This window comes from Haliotis rufescens, unplaced genomic scaffold (assembly GCF_023055435.1).
Source record: "Haliotis rufescens isolate VD_foot unplaced genomic scaffold, xgHalRufe1.0.p SCAF_11, whole genome shotgun sequence".
NCBI classification, from domain to species: domain Eukaryota; kingdom Metazoa; phylum Mollusca; class Gastropoda; order Lepetellida; family Haliotidae; genus Haliotis; species Haliotis rufescens.
In genome coordinates, this window is record NW_025963791.1 from 40772418 (window position 1) to 40790958 (window position 18541).

Genomic DNA, 18541 nt, shown 5'->3' on the forward strand with positions numbered 1-18541 from the left:
CTGTATGAACCTTGAATGCCAATGTGTATAGTAATAGTAAAATCTTAACCCCCTCACTCTGTGCCAATTGTTTGGTCAGTTTTTTTGAATTTTACTTTAGTGTTAATATTGTTAGCTGAGCTTGCTAGACTAAAGCAATATTACCCAAATGGGTCTTTTACACTTTGGCTAAAGCTGCAGACTGCATTCAGGCATCTACAATGTTTAGCTCAAATATGCTAAGGTGAAATGGAAACGGACCTGTGATTGAATTCATTCTTAGTATCTGTAAATTAATGCAAGACAATCCTTTCAGCCATTTTGATTTTTGCTGCTGGCACACACGAGTCATACCAGGCAAGAATATTTGTAGCTTGTTTTGACACCATTCTTCAAACATGGAATATCAGATTAATTTGAAGATATGAAAGGACATGACTAGATCTATAATTAGACTTAGTCAGAAATTTGTTGTGACAGTCATCATTTGACAGAGCTGATTTAACCAACCGATGAGCCATACAAAAATCAATACTAGCTTTTATCAGTGTATCTGTTTGAGACAGCAACTGTTGTCACGGCAATGGCGATACATGCCATACAATGTCCCTACTCGAGCCACAAATAACGTCGATTCAGTTTTATCACATACCTATAGAGTTTTGTGACAATAACCTTAATCTTAATGTTGTAACAATGCCTTACATTATTGGAGCACTGCTAGGATATGATGTGGCCATGGCAATGTTAATTGCTCATGTCTGCAGCCTTTGTGGATGGATTTGGCAGATGATATTAACATTCAGTGCAAAGTGGTCATTGATTGCTCTCAGGTATTAAATAATAAAATGTGTTTAGTGTTTATAATGCTAAATTTTCAGTAACATAAAGTTGTAGGCTAGGAATTCTCATATGTAAACAGTGTTAAATATGGGGCATATCCTACAGTAAGACTGAATGGTTACATTTCAGCAGTACTTGTAATTTATTTAATTAACCATTGTTCTATACATGGTATGATGAAGTGCATTTCACACAATGTTTAAGTTAAAATAATTAGTATTGAAGAGGGATGCATAAGGTCTAATGTTGATTGGTATAGTGGCTTAAAGTACAAAGGAAGAAGGCATTGTTGACCATCTTGCCAGGCCCAATTAACATAGGTGTCGTATCTTCAGATAAATTGCCTGGACATTTAGTACAGAGAAAATGTCTGAAATTGATCCATGTAAGCTAGACAAATACTGTAAAATATGATGGATTCCAGAGTATTTTGAACCAAAATCTATGGAGTTTGCATCCTTGCTGTTTGCTTGCATGATAAGGGACAAATTGCTGTATGGCACATTAAAGCCTGTGGTGAGTGTATTGATTATTCTGCCAACATGAATACGACGGCATATAGGGGACTGGTATGCTGTCTTTTACTGTTATGCATGTCTCATATAATAGTGGCAATAATGTGCTCCCAATAACATTTCCGACCACCTGACATTTTGTCAGACGTTGTCCATTGTTTATGAGTGACATTTTTTCTTGAGTGTCCGATAATTAATGTACTGGTAACAAGGACGACCATGCCCTAAGGTTATTTGTATCCGACCAGTATCTGCTATGGAACGTGCAGACAAGAAATGGATGCAAGTGTAAAGAATAAGTTTGATCATCATTTCTTGATGAGTCTAAATATACGATGATGTGCAAAAATGCAGCCAGGTTTCTGTGCAGGATATTTTGATAAGCCACCTGTAATCAAGTCATTGATAGGTATTTGAAAAACATGTCTTCAGCACCTGTAAAGTCATGAATATTAATGGATATTCTTCACAAAACTTCACCATTAATATATTTGTACTGTATTTCTGTTTACTTGATATTAGAGAATGTGTTCTACAGATGCCATAGCTTCAGTGTTCTCCAGATCACCAAAATCAATAAAATTTCTCAGTGTTCTACATGTATGCATGCTTCAGATGCCATTTTTGGTCTTGCTCTTAGTCTTCAGGCCTTTCAGTGAAAGTCAGCTTTCTTTTTCAGGAGTCAGTTATGATCTTCTAAGGCACTAGAATACAAAACTCTTTTGACAGGAAGTCAGATTTGAAATACAGTCCAGTCTCGTCAATCTGACAATCAGCTTTATCCAACACTTAAGATGGGAAACGGTTCTATTTATCAGACCTGCTTATCTGACAGTCTTTTACTCCGACTCCGACACACCGTATTTGCAACGAATGACTAAAATCACTCATTAGGCAATCTTGTAAATCCGATGCAGTGATCTGTGTACTCCATGGTTATCTGCCCATGAGTACACAAACCCTTGTTTTGATGCGAGACGAGTCAACTGGTAGGTGCATGTTACAAAACTTGCTTAACAATAAACAAATAATGCTTTTGTGCCACAAACAACATAAAATGTAGTACATGAAAAGAACTTTTATTACATACAAATATTTGGCATTTGTGTGGGGGCTGCTTGGTTGCCTATGCTTAACCCTGGGGTCGAGGTGACCTGGTTTGACACCCTATGGTCGTGGTGACCCGGACAATCCCCAGGGATAAGCTGGTCCCGGGTCGTGCTGACCGGCCGGTAGCTAGCGTAAAGCTCTTCGGGGCCACAAGCCTTCCATGCTCTGAGTATGGAGTGGCTTGTGACGCCCAAACGAGGTTGTAAACAACCGAGAGCCCCCAAAGACCAAAATCACTCATTAGTCAATCTTGTAAATGCGATACAGTGATCAGTATACTCCATTGTCATCAGCCCATAGTACACAGACCCATGTTTTGATGCGAGACGAGTAAACTGGTAGCTGAATATTACAAAACTTGCTTAACAATACCGGTAAACAAATCATGCTTTTAGTAAACAATACAGATTTATCTGTAATCACATGCTTAGATTACCTCAATCTCTTTATAATCAGATAAATGATCTTGCTACTGCTGTGGACATCCCATTACAGGTCACTTCAGAACGACCTTTCGAGAACTTTGACCGAGCAATGAAATGACAAACAAAAAGTCAAAAGAAGCCACTAAGAAAGCAGCCTTCTTGAGCTCCACTGCGCTAGTTTGAAACTGGCCACTTCCATTCCAGACTATGCTTTTAAACATGTATTTTTATTCAGTCATACAGCCTGTGACTGCAGTTTTGTGTTAAGCTTTACATAACAATAACAATAACAATAACAATATTTCTTATTTTCATTACGTGTTTGTATGGTTATGACAATCGTTGATACTACTTAATTTTGTTTATCCGACATAGTCGCTAATCCAACATAATCATATGCAATGAACCATGTCAGATTAACGGGACTTGACTGTCTGTGGACGAGTTTCGCATTCAACATAAAGTTGAGTATGGATAGCCAATAGCATAAATAGTTATGAACTTTTAGAAACAATTAGTTCCTATTACATTGTAAAGAAGCACATGTTGATGAAATTAATGCAGTCAGCAATGCCTTGTCAATAATAACACAAATTATACTGTAAACAACCCATGTACTTGGAATAGGGGCCAGCAGCGGCCGGAAGATTTTCTTGAACTCTTGAGACACATTTGAGGTTGAAATGTTACATTTCTTAGAGGATTTGATAGAATAACATTCATGTTGTACTAGAGTGACATAAGTCTGTCAGGTCAACAATCAAATTATCTGTGTTTAGTTTAACAAAGCAGAAAGTCATGCCAATATTCATAAAACCTTAAAATAAATGCAGTTGAAAGCTGTGTTGTTGTTTTTTTAGGTCACCAGATTCAAATACTGAAGTAGCTAATGTCAAGGTCCCCAGGACCCTGCTAATTTTAAACACTGGTATCAGTATTTCGAGTGTGGTGGCATCAGTGTTTTGATGTTCTGTTTTCCATTTTGAAAGTGACACCACCTTTTTGTTATAAGTGAGCCCACAGGGCCCTATGTATTTGTCAGCTTGAATGAACACTGCTAAAACATACACAATCATTTAAGGATTGGCGGTATTTTTTGCAGTTCATTGAGATATGAGTCACAAAACCGATGTGCAAAGTGTAATACAGTATTTATCCACGTCGTGGATTCTTACAAAAGTTTGCACAATAGTTTTTCGGTATATTCCTCCATGAACCAATTTTTTGGTCAATCCTTAAATTATAATTAAACTCGACAACGAAAACATGTTTTATCTACAACAGATTAATAAAAAAAAACAGTTGTATAATTCATAGCAGACAAAAATGACGAGATTGATAAAGATTTGAGACATAGGAATACCTACTGTAGCATGACATGAATCAGGTGATTGTTAAGTTTATGCACATGACTTGACACACAAAGTCAACAGCTAATCAACAGAGGCTAGCATGAAACAAAGTTCACTGGAACTGACAATTAAGGCATGTGGGGAGAAGAACATTCAGACTGTAGCGAACTGGAACAAATATGTCTGGGAAAAGGCGGCTGTTTCTCATGGCATGGTCAGTAACCGCCAGATTCAAACATTAGTTCTCTGGGAACGGGAAGACACAGTTGGAAATTGCGAGTTAGAAATGAGACATGAAATTTGTGAAAACAAGGCGAGCGAAATAATACAACAGGCTAGCTTGTTTGGACGATTAATATGCATTAATTTCACTAAAAAGTCCTATGCATGACAATACAGGTGAGCAGAAAAGGAATTCCCTCAACTGTAATTTGGATTCCCTGACAATCCGTATTGGCGAAAGTAGTCCGTTCCGATGGGCGTGGCTTATTTTTTTTACATTCATTGGGAAATTAATGCAATAACACTTGACCAATTCAGCTAATCAGAATGCAGGAATTAGAATGAACAAAATGAAAATTTATTTATCATTGTTTGTTTCAGATGAAAGTCGAGCAGAGACTACATTCAGATACACAGTTGAAAGCATCAGTAAGCTGAAAGACACTGCCCTCAGTCCTTCATGCATGGTTAGAAACTTACCATGGTAAGTACAATCTGTGCAAAGCACTTCTGAGTCTAGTACTACTTGCCCAAACTTATCATTTGGCATATCTTTCAGCAGATTTTGGTGTTAACATTTGGACCATGTGGAGTTTACTTGAGGTTACGTTTCTTTGAAAGTACACAGCGTATGCGCTGGTGCGTGTGCATGAGGGTTTTGTCTCTAATATTAAAGTGTTGGGAATCAGTGGAGAAGTCATGATCGTTCATCACTGTGAGGCAAATTGACCAATGATTAACTAATATTCTATCAGAGTCTTGTTGTCTTGTTATTATCTAGGATGACAGAAAATATTGTGATAAAGAACACAGCAGTGTAGAGAACCTTTGTCCTAACTTGTATAGTTAACGGGAAGAAACCATGATCAATTAATTGATTGTAAGGATCTGTTCAATAGACATCAATGATATAGGTTATGGACAAAGTATGGATGTTTTCTGTTTAAGTGTTGTTATATATTATACCTTTTCTGAAACGTGTGATGTATACCATATGTAAACATTTCTAAGCTAATAACAACAAGAAGAAATACATCTGATGACATTTTTGTCTTGGCTTTTAACAGGAAGATCATGGCAATGCCTCGCAATAACACAAATGCAGAGCGCCAGAAAAGCCTTGGTTTCTTTCTACAGTGCAATGGGGACACAGAATCTTCGTAAGTATAGTTCAGTTTATAACATATTTTTGAAATCATGTAGTGCTTTGATATCTCAGGGTTATACTATCATATGTATCTACTTTATAGCACTCAGAAATCTTTTTAACATATTGAGCAGTTATGTCAAGGGTCAAGGTCATCCTCAAGTTCATAGCCTGGTAAAAAGTATGTTGTAGCAATAACTTACATTAATAGCGTTTACTGTAGGTTAGTGAAACTTGGTACATCAGTCTACAATCTAAAATTGCTGTGAGTGACTTACATAGAAGGTCAAGGTCACAGTGAAGTTTTGTAAAAACAATTGCCATTTCAGTGAACTGCCTTATCCTGCAGATGTTTTTTAGGTCATATGCATGTAGTGGTTACGTGATTTGAAACATTTGTATGACAAGTGATGACAATCATATGCTATTTTCTCGTTGTTACGGTGTATTCCATCTGGGGACACCATACTTGGTTCATATGCTTAGATAGCCCTTGGGAACATTCCTGAATACTTGCAACTAATATTAAAGTTTAAGATCACTCTTAGGTCAAACTTATGTATTATGTTCACGTTAGCCCAAGAAGTGTTTTGCTGTTGTTTGATGAAATTTGGCTCATATTGTAAGGTGTAGAGGTACCTTTGTCAAAGTTCAAGGTCACTTGAATAGGTCATTTATGTGGTTGTTCTGCTTCTTTGTGTACAGTACAAGCAGTGTTCACATGACATGTTTTTACAAGCTAGCATCTCTGCTTTCAACTTAAGCCAATTAGCACGGAATCGGCTGAATTTGAGATTCATTTATTTACTGCAAACATAACTTTCATAAGCAGGGATTTATGTAGACATGCTCAAAGGATGTTGTTCAGTACCAAGTCTGCATTAAATGTAAGTGATTTCTCAGATTGGAATTACATGTTTGCCAATATATGTTTTTGTAAGAAGTGAACAATCTCAACAATTTCACACATTTAGATACCAATCCCATTAATATCAAATCTAAGTTCTCACTACCACTAAACAATGATCTGAGAACACCCCATTATGGGTCACGTCAGACCGACCTTGCACGAACTTTGACCGACCAATGGACTGACTGACAAGGAGTCGACATTAGCCAATCAGAAGGCAGTTTTCTCATGCACTAACGGCACTAATTTCAAATTGGCGACTATTTTCGAAACATTTTGACATTCTCGATTAAAAATTTGAAACCTGAACAAAAGAACATTCTGGAATGGCTAATATATGGCCTAGATTGTATGGATTCGGTCTTTAACTATTGTTGGTAATACCCCATGTTAAAGTTTTAGAGGTTGCATGATTAGAAATCACATTCCAACTCCCTTTCATGATCTGGTAAGCGGTACACTGATTGGTGGGATGAAAGGTCATTCTGACATGACCCTTAATGGGATGTCCTCAGATCTTTGTTTAGCGGTAGAGAGAACTAAGATCTGATTTTAATGAGATTGATATAGATACTAAAGTATTACTATTCTATTTTCTTCCTTATTGAACATTCTGAACAGACTTAGTGGTGGGGATGGAAATGGGTTTCACATTTGTGAAAAGTAATAGCACATGATTAGGTTACTTCAGGAAACATGTTTGGTTTGCCCTTCAACAAATTGTATCCAACATATTTGTATGGCAATCATAGCCTTCCTGTTAAGATTAACTGCTTTGAAATTCAGTCTTTGTCCTGTATTTAGTTCAAACCTATTGATGACACTAGCAAAAACATTATTTCAGCAAAAGGGACATTTGACATTCTGGTTTGACAAGTCCTACTGCAAAAGGCACATGTTTTCTAAAAGTTGGCAGTGCAAATATCTCTTATTGGTTTTTAGCCAGATGCATTGGACTTCCTTGAATGCATTTCCAAAACCAGAATTGACATGCTATCTGCATGAAAAGCTGGATTTCAGGTGTACCAGTAAAGCTTTAACTTTTAAACAGACTTGTCTAGCACTTGTGAATTTGGCTGCCACCTAATTTGCTGAAGTTGAGTTGGCTCATGGTACATGTATAGTGGGGGCTTGATATCACCAATTGTTGGCACTTACATGGTCTGGGCCATGTCACTGCCTCCATTATTGCATGTTATGCAAACCTCTTCCCTCTTAACGGTAGGCGTTAAGCATTTGCTGGAAGTAAGTGATTTGTGTAGCCCTTGTAGCCATGATGTTCCTTTCCCTTAGATCCTGGTCATGTCATGCTATGGCTGAGCTGAGGATCCTCTCACAGAAGCCTGATGGGGAGCCTTTCACCAGAAGTAAGTTATATAGTTAGCATCCTTGATTATCCAAAGTGTTTTTCATTTCCAATCTGTTTAGATAAATATCTTGGACCCATTAGTTATCTAAGCTTCATTTCGGAAGTGACGTCTCCATCTCCATCTCCATCTCTCATCACTGTCTATATCGCTGAAATAATGCAGATGTGATGTAAAATTACGGCTCATTCTCACTAACTTACATAGAATTTCTCTCACTCATGAGTTTAAGCTCAACAGCCAAATCAAAATGACTCTTCTCATAGTTCAGTATATATATACATTCGAAATTGTTGCCCAATATGATTATGAATGTTCCCTATGTATATTTTATTGAATCAGAAGATTTATGAATGAACTTTTAGCAGCAATAGATCTGTTCCTGAGTATTCAGATAGCATAATTGACAAGTATTATTGATGCTCCTATCCCCTATTCTTGATGTTCCTATCCTTCAACAAGAGATAATCAGTTCCATTAATGGTCTAAAATTGGATAAATCGGCTGGCTGTGATGGACATATTTTTTAAATGTTTATAAGTGTTCAGGATATCCTGGTCCCATTAGTGTAACATTCTAATGTCAAACCGAGAAAAATCTTTAATTAGAAATACAGCCATGTTTGTACTTTGTACATCACACAGTGAATCGCCGGTTAGCCATACTGTCTTCTGTCGACCCTCAATTGTACAATAAGCCGTAGGCTTAAACAAGTACTGAATAAAGAATTAGATTAGATTACAGTAATGCTGTTTGAGATATGATTTGTCTGAATGCCTATTTTTAGTGTCATGTCACTGAACTGGGTCCCAGGCATTTTTCATGATAGAATTGAAACATCAGACACAATAAGGCTGATTTTAACTTAGTTGATGTCTTCATAATGACTTTGATGTTAGACATTTTAAGATACTTAATGGTAAAATATTATTGATCAGTACCATTTGCTCCAGTAATATGTTTCATCCTTTAGCTTTGACCTAGAAACTTCCCTGAGGCTCTATTATTGTCTTTTTATGCTGTAGAAATATTTGAGTTAATAATCAATGCAATTTGCCTTTCAGAAATTCAACATTTATTCTATTGCAAAGAGAATGACTGGGGCTTTAGCCATTTTATATCATGGGCGGTAAGTCAAAATGTTTATATATTCAGGGCATATAACTTGGTCTATTTTCAGCACTTCTCTAAATAATAACATGAAAACAAACGGTAAAAAATATAAGACATTTCACCTTGATACCTGTCACATGGGCAGAGTGCTTCTGGCAAGGGCGTGATATTGTTCCTGCATGCTAATTAGAAACTAACCAATGAGCTCCGAGGAATTACAGATTATCTTATTGTGCCTGCAGGAGCTGCTGGACCCTGACAAAGGTTTTGTGAAGGATGATAAGATCAATCTGGAAGTTCATGTCATAGCTGATGCCCCACACGGAGTCAGGTCAGTCTTTGCCATGTTATAACACTAGCTGTTATAACAGTGTTGATCAATACAGGGTTTACCTGTGTCTGTTAAACTCTGTTTCCAAAGGACCCAAGGGTCTAAAATAATTTAATTAATAAACATCTTGTAAAATGAATGCATCCAAACCAGATGCACATTTATGCTTTTTCATAAAGTCCTGGTTCAGTGTTAGTGAGGCACATGTCAAAATGATTTCACCCATTCCTCTGTTTAAGATGTTCCGTTTATTTCCCCATTCTTTCAGTGACTGTATGTTTCTATGCTTTCTGTCTTGTAGCTGGGACTCGAAGAAGCACACTGGCTTTGTGGGTTTAAAGAACCAGGGGGCCACATGCTACATGAACTCTCTGCTTCAAACTCTCTTCTTTACCAACAAACTCAGGAAAGTAAGTGTCCTTGTTTTCTCCCTGAACCATAGTTATGTGTGCTTATGTAATGATGCTTTTATGTTTATCATCTCTGGAAATTCAAGGGCGTAACAAGTCTCCGGTATATCATACTCAGAGATAAACCTAAGATGCTGGATTCAAGCAGTATCATTGCACATTCCTGCAGAATTATAGTTGTAGGGGAATTATTTGCCCAGAACAGTCTGCGACTTCAGCCACTAATCCAAAGCCTGATTTAGTAAGCTTCTGTTTGGTCTAGTAGACTCCACTAGTAATAGTCAATAATAAAATCATAATCTACAGGAAGTGATGCTTATAGCCAGGTTTGGGCTTGTAGACTGAAAGCTTGATGGCATAGACTGCAAGTACCAGGAATCTCACATTTTCAGTTATGTGTGATGAAGGGTCATTGAATGCAGTCTCTTGAATGTATCTCTGATACATAAATATCCACCATTAAAATCAGTGAAGAAAAGGAAGTTATCAACGTAACCATTGAGAGACTTTGTTAGATTCCAATTCATGTTTCAAAGTGGAACATCCACAGTCAGTCTCAATGCTTTGTTTTCATATTCCTGAATGTCCCGAAAGTAATTTTTTTTCACTCATCTGTTCATCACTCTAGATGTATGTAACTGTTCCAAATATATAGGCTTGACTTGGAAAGTAAATTAGCTCGTAACTGTGTTTCGGAAATAAGCTCCTTTGTACGCATGCTGAAAAAGCTTCATTGGGTATTGGATGCTTTTTTACACATTTGAGTTTTTCATTTTATTCATGCATTTCTTTACGCATGTTAATTGAAAGAAATTAGGTTTTGAATATTTGGGGGATATTTTACACATATACGCTGATTATCTGTAGCTCTGATTTATACAAGTCATTTGTGCAACAAAAAATACTCACATAGAAATTTAGGAAAGAATGCAGATTACATTATGCATAACTACAACTGCACCTGCCTTGCTACATCTCAACTCTTGGTCTTTGAAGCAAAACTATTGTGTTTTATGACTATGAAATATTTTCCTAAAAAATACTTAAGAATTGAGATCACACTTGGCAGTCTTCAAAGATACGGTTCAGATACCTGCTACCATTGATTCAAACCCCTGCTTACTAACTTGATAACTTGATAACTTGAGACTTGCAATACTTACTTTTACCCCAGGCTGTGTACATGATGCCTACTGAGAGTGATGATGGTTCGAAAAGTGTCCCCCTCGCTCTCCAGAGGGTCTTTTATGAGCTGCAGTTCAGTGATAAACCAGTAGGAACAAAGAAACTTACAAAATCATTTGGGTGAGTGTTGCAGTTTCATTTGTCTTCTTAGCATAATGTCTCTCTTAATAATTAACATACCCAACTTCTATGGACTTCTTTTGTCTGGTAATTTAAACTTTTTGAAAATTCAAGTTGAAATCTAGCAGTTTTGTATTAGCACCACTTTAAATTGGAAAGAAGAGAAGTATAATGTAAATGCCATTATAATATATTAAGTTGATTATTAACGACAGCAAATAAGAATCTGAATTAGACAATATCTCCAGTAAGTTTGAGTTTAACATATTCATATCCTGTTTGTGTTTGAATCATTAATTATTAATCATGGTTTTCAGATGGGAAACATTAGACTCCTTTATGCAACATGATGTTCAGGAGCTGTGTCGAGTGGTGAGTCTTGAAAACAAACATTGAATAAGCACATTATCTATTCATTTCACTAGAAGTGTCATGGCCATTTACATAATCAGCTCAGGGAGGAAACAATGACGTCTTTCACTGCTCCAAATAGAATTTCTTTTGTGAGGCTTAGAATTGTATGATGTTTGTACTCATAACAATAGGCCATTTTGTATTGCCCATATTTCCACACCACACGGGCATGCTCAAAGTGCTGTCTTTTCCCCATTACTGGATCAGTGTGCACTCAACAATCATTCTCAGCTCCCTGGGGAGTATACAACTGAAGCTGCCTGTTAGGCGCTAGAAGGTTCACAAACACATTACAATCTCATCCTACCCGGTACTCATGCTCAAGGAGACACCACTTCTGTTACATGTGCTTCACACTGGGGCAGTACCGAAGCCCTAGAAACTCTCATGAGACTAACTGCCAAAACACAGTCACCCATCCAAGGTCTCTCTGCTAATTTCAGTCCAACAATTTAACCACCTCATGGCAACCACATGTTATTAAGATTAAAAATATGTCCTGGTATATTTCAAGTATGCCTTTCAAAGCAGAAATGTGTTTAAATGAAACATGCATTTATTTGTAAAATGATCCTATACTATGTAGTATCCATTTCATGTATTTGGTCTGTGTCCTTGTATGCAAAAATAAACTTTTGGATTTGAATATCTACATATCTACATTTTTTTAACCATTTGAATCCTTGAATCTTTGGTGGTATCTCTAATTGTTATTTTGTGTTTGTATTTACTGTGACATAATATGTTAACAAAATGTAGGCAAATGTGGAGAATATGAGCCATGCATGACTGATGGCATGGGCATTTGCTTCTCTGTTGTAATCTTTGTTTCTGTTTGTTTGTTTGTTGTTTTTCGCCGCACTCAGCAATATTCCAGGTATAAGACGGCGGTCTGTAAATAATCGAATCTGGACCAGACTATCCAGTGATCGACATCATGAGCATTGATCCACACAGTCGATGACATGCATCAACCAAGTCAGCGAGCCTGACCACCCAATCCTGTTAGTCGCCTTTTACGGCAAGCATGGGTTGCTGAAGAGCCTGTTGTAATCAGTTCAGTTTAAACAGATCAGTAATAAAACTATGTCCATTGAAATGGTATATTGTTGAGTCCTGTAACCTGATACATTTAACTTTGGTGTACTGGTTGTTTTTTTATGTAAACAGTTGTCTGTAGAAATTGATAATTGATTGCTAGTGTTTGACACCGACTGGTATTGAATGGTGCATCGTGTTTCAGCTGCTGGACAATATGGAGAGCAAGATGAAGGGTACATGTGTAGAAGCAACAATCCCAAAACTGTTTGAGGGGAAAATGTTGGTGAGTTCATCTGCTGGTTCAGCCCAAGAAAATAGTAAATACTGCGAAATGTCCTTAATTCCTACATAGTGATAAGACTGGAATACTGTCCAGTGCAGCGTTAAACCACCCTCACTCACTCACTCCTTAATTTCCTACATAGTGATAAGACTGGAATACGCTCCAGTGCAGCGTTAAACCCCTCTCACTCACTCACTCCTTAATTCCTACATAGTGATAAGACTGGAATACTGTCCAGTGCAGCGTTAATCCCCTCTCACTCACTCACTCACTCCTTAAGTCCTACATGGTGATAAGACTGGAATACTGTCCAGTGCAGTGTTAAACCACTCCCACTCACTCACTCCTTAATTCCTACATAGTGAGAAGACTGGAATACTGTCCAGTGCAGCGTTAAACCACTCTCACTCACTCACTCCTTAATTCCTACATGGTGATAAGACTGGAATACTGTCCAGTGCAGCGTTAAACCACTCTCACTCACTCCTTAATTATCCCCCGCCGCGCGAAAGCGCGAAGCGGGGGATATAGTATTCACGACCGTCCGTACGTCCGTCCGTCCGTCTGTCCGTACGTCCGTACGTCCCACCTGTTTGTTGCCACGATATCTCAAGAACTAAACACTGGATTGTCTTCATATTTGGAACTATGGTGTATATACAGACTCCGCAGACACCAGTCGGTTTTGGTGACCTTGATCCCATTTTCAAGGTCACAGCAGACAAATCTGCTTTTAGAGTTGGAAAACGGTGTTGCCGCGATATCTCAAGAACTAAACTCTGGATTGTCTTCATATTTGGAACTATGGTGTATATACAGACACCGCAGACACCAGTCGGTTTTGGTGACCTTGACCCCATTTTCAAGGTCACAGCAGGCAAATCTGCTTTTGGAGTTGGAAAACGGTGTTGCCGCGATATCTCAAGAACTAAACACTGGATTGTCTTCATATTTGGAACTATAGTGTATATACAGACTCCGCAGACACCAGTCGGTTTTGGTGACCTTGATCCCATTTTCAAGGTCACAGCAGGCAAATCTGCTTTTAGAGTTGGAAAACGGTGTTGCCACAATATCTCAAGAACTAAACCTCTCGATTGTCTTCATATTTGGATCTATGGTGTATATACAGACACCGCAGACACCAGTCGGTTTTGGTGACCTTGACCCCATTTTCAAGGTCACAGCAGGCAAATCTGTTTTTGGAGTTGGAAAACGGTGTTGCCACAATATCTCAAGAACTAATCGCTGGATTGTCTTCATATTTGGTACTATGGTGTATATGGCGGGGGATATTTCGTCACTCTGTGACAAATACTTGTTCCTACATAGTGATAAGACTGGAATACTGTCCAGTGCAGCGTTAAACCACTCTCACTCACTCACTCCTTAATTCCTACATAGTGATAAGACTGGAATACTGTCCAGTGCAGTGTTAAATCTCACTCACTCACTCCTTAATTCCTACATGGTGATAAGACTGGAATACAGTCCAGTGCAGCATTAAACCCCTCTCACTCACTCACTCCTTAATTCCTACATGGTGATAAGACTGAAATACGGTCCAGTGCAGCATTAAACCCTATCTCACTCACTCACTCCTTAATTCCTACATAGTGATAAGACTGGAATACTGTCCAGTGCAGCGTTAAACCCCTCTCACTCACTCCTTAATTCCTACATAGTGATAAGACTGGAATACTGTCCAGTGCAGCGTTAAATCTCACTCACTCACTCCTTAATTCCTACATGGTGATAAGACTGGAATACTGTCCAGTGCAGCGTTAAACCCCTCTCACTCACTCCTTAATTCCTACATAGTGAAAAGACTGGAATACTGTCCAGTGCAGCGTTAAACCACTCTCACTCACTTCTTAATTCCTACATGGTGAAAAGACTGGAATACTGTCAGCGTTAAACCCCTCTCACTCACTCCTTAATTCCTACATGGTGATAAGACTGGAATACTGTCCAGTGCAGTGTTAAACCACTCTCACTCACTCCTTAATTCAAACTCAGGACAAAGTAACTTGATGCCATCAGAATCTGATATTGGTCACAATATCCTGATAATGGCACTTCGGTCTAGCATTATCACTATTGTCTGATATTGGAACTTTGCTATATCAGCCCTGTGGTCTGATATCATCACTAGGGTCTAATATCATCACTAAGGTTGAATAACATCAATAGGGTCTAATATCATCACTAGGGTTGAATATCATCAATAGGGTCTAATATCATCACTAGGGTTGAATATCATCACTAGGGTTGAATATCATCACTAGAGTCGATATCGAAGTTATGGTCTGATATCGGCAATGTGGTATAATAATTTTACAATGGTCTGATATTGGCACTATAGCCTTAATGTATTGGATGGCCATTATCCCCTGGAAAATTAGTATGACCTATGCACATTTACGACAATGATCCTTCTCTTGATATTTTCCTTTTGAAGTATTGAAATCGACTTTGTATGTCAACCTACTTATTTATCATAGTGCCTGAGACATTTGATTTCATGTGATATCCCACACTGTCTTTCAGTCTTACATCAAGTGTAAACATGTGGAGTATGGTTCTCAGAAGACGGAGACTTTCTTTGATATTCAACTCAATGTCAAGGGCAAGAAGAATGGTAAGTGAGACAAAGTATTTTATTAAAGAGTTTGATTGTTTAAATTGTTATGTGTCAAGTCCCAAGAGAACTTGCAGATATTGTTGGCTCCCTACGTTGGGTTGGTGTAAACTGATAATTGCACATCATATTTCAGTTCACGAGTCGTTCAAGGAGTACATCACAGTGGAGACTTTGGATGGAGACAACAAGTATGATGCTGGGGAGTATGGTCTGCAGGTAAGTACACATCCTTCACTTTGTTACCACCGCCTCCATGGTCTAGTGGTAGAGCGTCCGCCCGGAGAGCGGAAGGTCCGGGGTTCGATCCCCGGCCGTGTCATACCAAAAGACGTTAAAAGATGGTACTTGTTGTTACCCTGTCTGGCGCTCGGCATTAAGGGGCTAAAACAAGGACGGCTCGGAGTCCGTATACTGTGTCTGAGTGGGGTATTCATGTTAAACTGCAGCATGGTATCTCAGTGGGCTAGCACTATAAATCGGCATCAGTCCAGACTAGCACAAGCACGCACAAGCACACACACACACACACACACACACACACACACACACGTGTGCATGCACGTCGCTATATAAGTGCATTAATCTTGGACGCGACGTTAAACCTAATTTCACCTCGCCTCACTTTGTTACCTTCCACCCTGTTGAGATTCTGGTAAAAATAGGTCCCCAATGTCTACAGCTTGTCTCCCTGTGGAGATTAAGGGGAAAACAGGTCCCCAATGTCCGGTGCTTGTCTCCCTGTGGTGACTCCTGTGGAGAATAGGTCCCCAATGTCCGGTGCTTGTCTCCCTGTGGTGACTCCTGTGGAGAATAGGTCCCCAGTGTCTACAGCTTGTCTCCCTGTGGTGACTCCTATGTAGAATAGGTCCCCAGTGTCTACAGCTTGTCTCCCTGTGGTGACTCCTGTGGAGAATAGGTCCCCAGTGTCCGGTGCTTGTCTCCCTGTGGTGACTCCTGCAGAGAATAGGTCCCCAGTGTCTACAGCTTGTCCCCCTGTGGTGACTCCTGCGGAGAATAGGTCCCCAGTGTCTACAGCTTGTCTCCCTATGGTGACTCCTGTGGAGAATAGGTCCCCAATGTCTACAGCTTGTCTCCCTGTGGTGACTCCTGCAGAGAATAGGTCCCCAGTGTCTACAGCTTGTCTCCCTGTGGTGACTCCTGTGGAGAATAGGTCCCCAGTGTCTACAGCTTGTCTCCCTGTGGTGACTCCTGCAGAGAATAGGTCCCCAGTGTCTACAGCTTGTCTCCCTATGGTGACTCCTGTGGAGAATAGGTCCCCAGTGTCTACAGCTTGTCTCCCTGTGGTGACTCCTGTGGAGAATAGGTCCCCAGTGTCTACAGCTTGTCTCCCTGTGGTGACTCCTGTGGAGAATAGGTCCCCAGTGTCTACAGCTTGTCTCCCTATGGTGACTCCTGTGGAGAATAGGTCCCCAGTGTCTACAGCTTGTCTCCCTGTGGTGACTCCTGCAGAGAATAGGTCCCCAGTGTCTACAGCTTGTCTCCCTGTGGTGACTCCTGTGGAGAATAGGTCCCCAGTGTCTACAGCTTGTCTCCCTATGGTGACTCCTGTGGAGAATAGGTCCCCAGTGTCTACAGCTTGTCTCCCTGTGGTGACTCCTGCAGAGAATAGGTCCCCAGTGTCTACAGCTTGTCTCCCTGTGGTGACTCCTGCAGAGAATAGGTCCCCAGTGTCTACAGCTTGTCTCCCTGTGGTGACTCCTGCAGAGAATAGGTCCCCAGTGTCTACAGCTTGTCTCCCTGTGGTGACTCCTGTGGAGAATAGGTCCCCAGTGTCTACAGCTTGTCTCCCTGTGGTGACTCCTGTGGAGAATAGGTCCCCAGTGTCTACAGCTTGTCTCCCTATGGTGACTCCTGTGGAGAATAGGTCCCCAGTGTCTACAGCTTGTCTCCCTGTGGTGACTCCTGTGGAGAATAGGTCCCCAGTGTCTACAGCTTGTCTCCCTGTGGTGACTCCTGCGGAGAATAGGTCCCCAGTGTCTACAGCTTGTCTCCCTGTGGTGACTCCTGTGGAGAATAGGTCCCCAGTGTCTACAGCTTGTCTCCGTGTGGTGACTCCTGTGGAGAATAGGTCCCCAGTGTCTACAGCCGTCCCCCTGTGGTGACTCCTGCGGAGAATAGGTCCCCAGTGTCTACAGCTTGTCTCCCTATGGTGACTCCTGTGGAGAATAGGTCCCCAATGTCTACAGCTTGTCTCCCTGTGGTGACTCCTGCAGAGAATAGGTCCCCAGTGTCTACAGCTTGTCTCCCTGTGGTGACTCCTGCAGAGAATAGGTCCCCAGTGTCTACAGCTTGTCTCCCTGTGGTGACTCCTGTGGAGAATAGGTCCCCAGTGTCTACAGCTTGTCTCCCTATGGTGACTCCTGTGGAGAATAGGTCCCCAGTGTCTACAGCTTGTCTCCCTGTGGTGACTCCTGCAGAGAATAGGTCCCCAGTGTCTACAGCTTGTCTCCCTGTGGTGACTCCTGCAGAGAATAGGTCCCCAGTGTCTACAGCTTGTCTCCCTGTGGTGACTCCTGTGGAGAATAGGTCCCCAGTGTCTACAGCTTGTCTCCCTGTGGTGACTCCTGTGGAGAATAGGTCCCCAGTGTCTACAGCTTGTCTCCCTATGGTGACTCCTGTGGAGAATAGGTCCCCAGTGTCTACAGCTTGTCTCCCTGTGGTGACTCCTGCAGAGAATAGGTCCCCAGTGTCTACAGCTTGTCTCCCTGTGGTGACTCCTGCAGAGAATAGGTCCCCAGTGTCTACAGCTTGTCTCCCTGTGGTGACTCCTGCAGAGAATAGGTCCCCAGTGTCTACAGCTTGTCTCCCTGTGGTGACTCCTGTGGAGAATAGGTCCCCAGTGTCTACAGCTTGTCTCCCTGTGGTGACTACTGTGGAGAATAGGTCCCCAGTGTCTACAGCTTGTCTCCCTATGGTGACTCCTGTGGAGAATAGGTCCCCAGTGTCTACAGCTTGTCTCCCTGTGGTGACTCCTGTGGAGAATAGGTCCCCAGTGTCTACAGCTTGTCTCCCTGTGGTGACTCCTGCGGAGAATAGGTCCCCAGTGTCTACAGCTTGTCTCCCTGTGGTGACTCCTGTGTAGAATAGGTCCCCAGTGTCTACAGCTTGT

The 18541-nt window shown here is 40.5% G+C and overlaps 1 protein-coding gene across 4 annotated transcripts in view; it reads left to right on the top strand.

Annotated features, from left to right (window-relative positions):
• The window catches only part of LOC124142321 (ubiquitin carboxyl-terminal hydrolase 7-like), a 63019-nt gene that overhangs the window by 14077 nt on the left and 30401 nt on the right, over window positions 1-18541 (top strand). For all 4 annotated transcript variants that reach the window (XM_046510734.2, XM_048392727.1, XM_046510732.2 and 1 more), the window contains exons 3-13: window positions 4828-4930; window positions 5514-5606; window positions 7797-7870; window positions 8935-8999; window positions 9226-9314; window positions 9616-9724; window positions 10899-11029; window positions 11347-11401; window positions 12687-12767; window positions 15318-15408; window positions 15545-15627. In XM_046510734.2, coding sequence (XP_046366690.2) covers window positions 4828-4930; window positions 5514-5606; window positions 7797-7870; window positions 8935-8999; window positions 9226-9314; window positions 9616-9724; window positions 10899-11029; window positions 11347-11401; window positions 12687-12767; window positions 15318-15408; window positions 15545-15627 — 974 coding nt within the window. The remainder of the gene's footprint in view (window positions 1-4827; window positions 4931-5513; window positions 5607-7796; window positions 7871-8934; window positions 9000-9225; window positions 9315-9615; window positions 9725-10898; window positions 11030-11346; window positions 11402-12686; window positions 12768-15317; window positions 15409-15544; window positions 15628-18541) is intronic.